The sequence below is a fragment of the Sesamum indicum genome, linkage group LG5, assembly GCF_000512975.1.
Source record: "Sesamum indicum cultivar Zhongzhi No. 13 linkage group LG5, S_indicum_v1.0, whole genome shotgun sequence".
NCBI classification, from domain to species: Eukaryota; Viridiplantae; Streptophyta; class Magnoliopsida; order Lamiales; family Pedaliaceae; genus Sesamum; species Sesamum indicum.
In genome coordinates this window covers 456,021-463,377 of record NC_026149.1, presented here as the reverse complement: position 1 = coordinate 463,377, position 7,357 = coordinate 456,021, and the positions used below count along the sequence as shown (strand labels likewise).

At 38.1% G+C, this 7,357-nt stretch overlaps 3 protein-coding genes across 3 annotated transcripts in view; all 3 read left to right on the top strand.

Annotated features, from left to right (window-relative positions):
* The window catches only part of LOC105161398 (lipid phosphate phosphatase gamma, chloroplastic), a 2,570-nt gene extending 441 nt beyond the window's left edge, over positions 1-2,129 (top strand). Inside the window, 2 exon segments of the mRNA XM_011079067.2 lie at positions 1-452; positions 1,805-2,129. The exon segment at positions 1-452 is cut by the window's left edge and continues 12 nt beyond it. Coding sequence (XP_011077369.2) covers positions 1-430 — 430 coding nt within the window. The 3' untranslated portion in view covers positions 431-452; positions 1,805-2,129.
* On the top strand, positions 2,743-5,628 carry LOC105161397. The gene is made up of 4 exons (XM_011079066.2): positions 2,743-3,677; positions 4,384-4,808; positions 5,063-5,318; positions 5,441-5,628. The coding sequence occupies exons 1-4, from the start codon at positions 3,197-3,199 to the stop codon at positions 5,560-5,562; spliced, it is 1,284 nt and encodes a 427-aa protein (XP_011077368.1). The 5' UTR covers positions 2,743-3,196; the 3' UTR covers positions 5,563-5,628.
* On the top strand, positions 6,355-7,023 carry LOC105161486. Its single transcript, XM_011079184.1, has one exon. It carries the CDS (start codon positions 6,355-6,357, stop codon positions 7,021-7,023), a length of 669 nt encoding a protein of 222 aa, XP_011077486.1.

Genomic DNA, 7,357 nt, shown 5'->3' with positions numbered 1-7,357 from the left:
CTGCGCCCTCCTGGAGATGTGCGATTCACACGGCTGGCCCTCAAGCCATTCCCAGTACATGTTCTTTTTCGCGGTTTATTTCACGCTTTTAACTTATTATAGAATTGGTGCTTTGTTCCGGAATCAGATGTGGATTGTGGGGCTTGTGGTGTGGCCCTTGGCGGTTTTGACTCTGTATTCCAGGGTTTATTTGGGGTACCATACGGTGGCACAGGTGTTTGCTGGGGCAGCGCTTGGGGCGGTGTTAGGCGGAGGGTGGTTTTGGGTGGTGAACAATCTGCTCAGGTGTCATTTTCCGGCGATTGAGGAGAGTGCATTTGGGAGAATGTTCTATGTGAAGGATACTTCGCACATTCCTAATGTGTTGAAGTTTGAGTATGAGAACGCCAGGGCTGCCAGGAAACATGTGTCCTATAAGCGATCAGATTGACTGGTTGCCGATAGACCATTGAGTATGTGGTACTTTCGCTGATGCATCTTTTAGAGTCAAATGTATGATTGAATTTTTGATGGTTTCATCTGGAATTATCTGAAAAATTTAGTGCAATTAGGTTCATCCAGTTAATTACAAGCTTGTCTGCAAGATTTTCTTATGCTGTTATAAGCATAATAAGAAGTGAGTTAAAAGATTTACTTTCTGAATTTTAGTCCCTGCAATTTAGTTGACAATTTTCTAGCTACAATCACATGGGAATCTGAGAAAGGATGCATACAAGTATTCTTCTATGAAATTGTGTAGTCATGCTTCAAAGAATAATCTGTTTTGCTCTTGTCATGATCTCTTACTGCAAGACGTTCGAATTGCTTCTTTGCCTTCAAATATGCTTGTAGATAGAACGTGCACGCTGTCCCAATCTAAACTAGGGATTGGCAGATTGGTTGTTTCAGTTAGAGGCATTCGTGTTGAGCCATCATTCTTCTTGAAAGAAATTGGTTCATCTTATCAGTAAATTTGATTATTGAACTGTTATAGCTGTTATGCCGCTCCACAGCTGCATCTGTTATGTGCAGCTCCAATCACAATTAATCTGTGTGCTGCTTCACTGCAGATAAATCCTGTTAAATATGACATTGTAGGGATCTTTGTTGTGTTTTCACTATAAAGAAATTTGAAAGCTTGATTACAGATTGACAGTCTTTTATAAATAAGATCAAAGGATAAGAACAGGAGTGTTTTGAATATTTTGACATTTAGTTGACTATTGGTTGGACCTTCACATAGTAAATAAGGACTGCCGCCTTTTAGTTGCTAGTATGACATATATGTGAAATTATCACTGTTTACTCTCTTATAGAGAAGCTCCCTTAAATCTGAAACCCCCAAAGCTAGAGATTTCAGGAGCATCTCCTGAGTAATATTTCCATTTCTGAATGTTTCTTTTCCTTACATTGTGATAAATAGTGGATGTCTATTTGCACTGCCGGACCTCTTTAATGTCTAAAGACAAAAACACCGGATTGCCTAATGGACAGTTGTGAGAAATGCTTGGAGTTTATCTGAACTTTCTAGCCACTCTCCAAATAAGTTGGATCTAAGGACCAGATTGAATTGCTCTTGTCCATGACTGTGGCTGTGTGATGAAGTACAAGGAGTTCATATCCTAGTACTCATTTTTTCACTTGCACACACACAGAGTTTGACGCATTGATGGATGCATCAAGTGAAAAAGAGCATAACCGCTATGGGTTATATTTACTTCATAATTCGCGTATATGATTTAGTTTGTACATCATTTGAGGTACTTTGTTTCCTTTGCTGTGTTAAACCTATGTAATTCGTCCCTGCTTTATTGGTTCTTGCAAGGCATTCAGAAGTACACGCAAGTGAAAACCATCTGCCAAATCACTGGGAGGAAACTCAATTTTAGAGAGAATAATAGAATCAGAATGACTCAGAGCAATTAGTTTCAGAAGCTCGCGGTGGAGGTGGAGGTCTATACATATGAATCAGTTGCTCTGCTTGAATGCATAGTCTATGATGCCCTCTTTAATTTAAAGGCCTTTTAGTATCTTACACAATGTCACAGTTCTTATATTAGTAACTGTGGCTCTAGCTTTTCATCTTCAACTGTTGTATGGACTCAAAATGTCTGAAACGATGACGCAGTAGAAGTTGATATATATATATATATATATTGTTTGTATATATTAAATGAAACATAAAATACCGTAGAGTTTGATATAAAAAGTTCAGCGTCAGCAGAGCTTGATATAACAATTAAAATCTAATAAATTTCAACATCAAATTGGTACGGCTGTTGCTTGCTTATGTCGTTGGATAACTTCAATGAAGTATAAGCAAGACCAAAGTTCCAATAAAATGGTTAGATGATAATTTAATTAAGTTCCGGGGATAATTACAAGGACCACCTTTGATATTTGGTTTAATTATATGTAGATTTTTCTTATAGCACTTTGACGTTTGTTTTTATTCAATAAATAAATTCATCTATTATTAAATTTAGAAAAATTCTTGATGTTAGCAAAAAAATTGAATAAAATTTATATTTAGTCTGATTAACCGCTAAGTTAGTACTAAATCAAATATGGGTAAATATATAGATTTTTCAGTCAAAAAATAAATCAATTGGAAGTAAAATATGGATTTTCAATTAATTTTTTTTGTTGATGAACAAATTTCATAAAATTTGACTAATAAATGATTATATATTTGTTGGATGAAAATAAATATTAAAAATATTAAATATATTTTTTTAAACTGTAGAAAATTTACGTGTAATTACGTCAAATTTGGAGAAGAGTGATTGTAATTATTGATAAGTTAAATACGAAATTTATTAGACGTATGCCTGCAAGTTTTGGACTAGGAAGTAATGATGATAGAACGTGAAGTTAGGAGTAACAATAGCAATAGCAATAGCAATAGGAATATCCGATGAAGTGAAGACATGAAGAAAATTTCCCTCCAGGTGGACAATGTTCAAAGCGGGAAGCACGTGACCTCGGTCACGTGCAATAAGACATAAGACTATTACCGCCCTTCGCTGTCTCACTCTCAGACCGTCACATGCTTCCACCCAACAACACTTGCAAACCTTTTCAAACTGAATAGATGTCATTCACTGCTCAGTAACAAATCTCTCTCTCTCTCTCTCTAGGATGAAAACTTCCAATTTTATCACCGAATTTCAGACCCCAGTAGTTGAATCTGCATTTTGATTTTCAAAACACCAGAATGTGGCAAGTTCTACTTGCAGCAGCTGCAGCAGCAGGATCCGGAATTTTAGCAAAGAAATTAATAAACCCCACTGACGCTGAGCAACCCATTTCTGATTCCAAGCAAAATGACCAAGAATGTGATCCAAGTAAAGCTTTGCAGCCCCAAGATTCGATCTTTCCCACTGAAGGTGCAGTTCGAGAAGACAGCAGTCAGGAACAGGGAGATGCAATCAATGATGATGGCAAAATCTTTAGGTTTTCAAGCCCCGAGACAGCGTCTAAGGAATTGTGGAAGAAAACTGGGAGTGGGTCTAAGGGGCTCAAGAAATATGGCGGTTCAAAGAAGGGAAAAAAAAGTGGGTTTGGGGAAGGTGGTGCAAAAGAGTTGGCGGTGGATCAGAGAGGAAATGGAAGTGCAAAGAGAAACACTGTTTGCTTGAAGAAGAGGAGAACTGGCAAACATTCTGCTGGAAAGTGTGAATCTTGTTCTTCAAAAGGTTAGTTTCTTGCTTAATAATTTAATGGTGCTGTTGGTTTGATGGGAGGTCCATGGATAGTTCTAAATCTATTATTCAGGCCTTCTTCTATTATTTCAAGATACTACTATTATCTGGAGTTTAACTGATGATCTGGATAAGTTGAAGATTGTCCGAGTTGTGTTAGGATTGACAACTTTCTGTAGAAGAGAAAAACTTGAAGCGATTATTAACTCTCAGGGTTTGCTTTATAGTATCTTTGTGTTAAATGCACAAGATCTCAGAATTGCAAGCCTTCTAAGTTTTTGGTTTTGAATTAGAAGTGGTTTAGGCAGAAAGCATGTGTAGTGTGGTAATCTTGTTTTGATGTTTGAGATTAACATTTGCTGAGGAAGTCACGAAAATAGTTGTCATAATGCTTCAGGATACTAATGAAATTTCACCAGCTTTCATATTATGAACATGGCCGCTGGAAGTTGTTCTAGTGTAACCTTATGTTAATCCTATTATGCATACCATGAAAAGTTCTATGCCATTGATCAGAAAACATGTGCTTCCATTCCGTGCAACAAAGTTTGGACATGGGAAGATTGAGCTGAATTTTTATTGCTTGTGTTGTTGCTTTAAAGGTGAATCCATTTGTCTTGTCTCTGGCTTTCATATGATTTATTTCATCCTCCGACAGCAAAAGCATGATCATTATCACGGTTGTTATTTGCTGTTGCAGATAATTCCTTTGGTTGGGGAGTCGGTGTTGGAATAATGTATATGATGTCAGCTGGGAAAGCTGAAATTAGTAGGTTGAACTGTGCAATGGATGAGACTGCCAAGATCGTCCAAGAACTAAAAGCTGAGATCACAAGCAGCAAAACTGCTTCTCTTGCTGGAAACAAAGCTGAAACAAATAAAAGGCAAACTGAGGGTGGTACGTTATTCATTAAGCCAGACATCAAGAGCAAATATAAAATAAAACCATTTGGCCCCTCTTTGATGGAGGAAGGTGAATGCGCCATTAATGTTCTTACGGCAGAACAGTTGCCTGAGGTGCTGGAAATGGATCAGTTGGAAGCAGAGCTTGAGACCGAACTACAAAAGCTTCCTTGGTGTGTAACAGCAAGTTCTGGTTCTGAAGGAAGACCAGATATCTCTGAGGCAAGTCTTGTTCCATGAGATATCATTCCAATCTGAATTGAAGTATCCTGTTCATTTAGGCGAAGATATTGGTTCAATATAGCAGCCACCACAAACAGTTTATTATTATCTACTACCTGATAATTAGTTCAGTATACACATGCATCGTGTTCATTTCATTTCAATCTTTCTCTGGGAACAAGTTTCCTCTATCTATGGAGGTCATCTTAGCTCGAGAATAAGTATATGCTGAAACTTTGCAATATGTCATGCAGGTTGAGAATTTTGCAGAAGAACATCACTCAGAGGATCATGGGAATTTAAATTTGTGCCCTTATGATGGAGTATTGCCAGCTGAACTGGATAAAAAATTATGCCATGTGCTCATCGAGCGTCAGGAAAGCCAAATAGTGGAGTTGGAAGCTGAGCTGCATCATGCACATTCTAAACTCCAGGAGAAAGAAGCAGAGCTCCAAGCACTCAAGAATTGCGTCAAACGTCTAAGCGAATTTTCCTTGGCAAGTTACTCAGGCATGAACTCTTACCCTTATTTGCCTCTAGTTCATAAATAGTTTTTGTAACTTAGCTCAAAACTCTTTCTGCTAAATACTAAACTCTCAATGCCTATTTTGACCCCTCATTTCAATCTTCAGATGAAGAAATTGAGGACAAGGAGGAGGACATGAAAAAAAGAGATGGGGTTGATCAAGAGAAGCTGGGATTTGAGCCAATAAAATCAATGGTTGGGATGAAACGGACGATGGACGCCGAATGACACCAATGTTCATCTGAACTACCCTGTTTCCCTCACAAACAAGTGGGACAAAACACCCCTCACCCCCCATCCCAACAACAAAAAACGAAAAATTAGTACTCTTAAACTAGTTAGTCCTGTTCGGACTCTTCTTCCTTTTGCCTTGGCCTTGTTAAGTCGAGCGCAGTAAATTAGTTGACATTTTGTTCACCTACCGAAGTTGCCTACCGAGTAAGTATTTGCAGAAAATATAGACTGAGAAAGTGATTTTGTCTGTGAAAAATTTGCCATGACCCTTAGTTGTGCAGACTTGCAAGGAAAGCAAATATTTGGAGCCATTGCAAATTCTGCAATTTCACTTCCGTCTGCTTCTTCTTCTGCAAACTCATTTCTTTCTGGTTGTAGATTTTTCAGCTGCCTACACTTTGACAACGATTTCATTCCAACTCTTCTTTACTTTAAATAAAACCTTTTAGAACTTATCTATAGTTCAATCCGCTGACGTGACAGATCCCATGTTCAGTTCGCAATCACTTTTCAACAAAGTTGTAAACATGATAAGGATTTGGCAATAAATTTAGGCCCACTTTCTCTACAATGCAATTCTTGCATGGTTAGAAATTCTTACTTGATTTCTTCCTTTTTTCCCATCCAAGAAATTCAGGCATTGTTAGAGTTTCTTTTACTATTCGTTTGGATTTTCAAGTGTAAATTCCATACATATATAAAAAGTGATGATCGGGGATTTCAAGTCCGAAAAGCAAAGAGAAAAAATTGCTGCACAGTCCATGCATGCATATCCAGTCAATCAAGATGAAAGCTTCATCAAAGCCAATATCAAGTCCGAGCACGGCGGAGCAATTCCTACCGCCCCTAATCACATTCTTGAAGAGTAGAAACAGGGGAAGATCACGTCCTACCCCAATGTTTGCATCAACAGTGACCGAACCTATTCAGGACCCTTCTTCTCCAGAAGTCACCTGCATTGGCCAGGTCAGAGCCAGCAGCTCCGCCGAACCCAATGTCGAGAAACCCGGCGGCGCCTCCCCTAGCCGCCGCCGCTGCTGGTTGCTCAAGAAAGTCCTTTTTTGTGGGCAATCACCGTTAAGATTCCGCTGCCGGAAAAGAAGCAGTTTGTGCAAGTGGGGTTCGTTTTTAAGGTTTGGTTGTTTCAAGAAAGTCGACACAGCAGAGGATTCTTTCAGGGTTTGTTCTAATCAGACAAGTGCAAAGACACAAAATGTTGGTGGTGGTAGCGACAGAAACAGCCGAAGTAGGGTTGATGAATCTTCTTCTCCACTAAAAATTGTTTCAATCTTGACAAGATGTAAATCTACCCCTCACAGATCTCTGTCATTGAGAGGCAGATTTTGGGGTTTAGTCAAACTGAAAATGAGAAAAAATCCGGAAAACTGCAAAAGCCCGGCTGTGAAAATGCAGTGGAAGAGTCGAGAACGAGCCAAGAAAGTAGTCAAGAATTGATGGTGGTGGAGTTCATCATTTGCTGCTCAAACTCCGACGGAAATCGAATTGGATTTTTTATTTCAAATCATATCATATCCTTCATTTTAATATATATATATATACACATGTTATGTGTATAGAAGTAATATTATATAAATAAATATATGTATATAATATAAAATAAAAGATACAATATGATTTGAAATAAAAAATACAATCAAACAGCTGTTAAAAAAACACATAGTAATTATTGTAAAAATAAAGTAGCTTGTGATTTTTGGTTCACATAAGAATTTCTTTTAACAGTTTCTACGTAACCCCCATTTCCTCCCCCCCCCCCCCCCAACAAAAA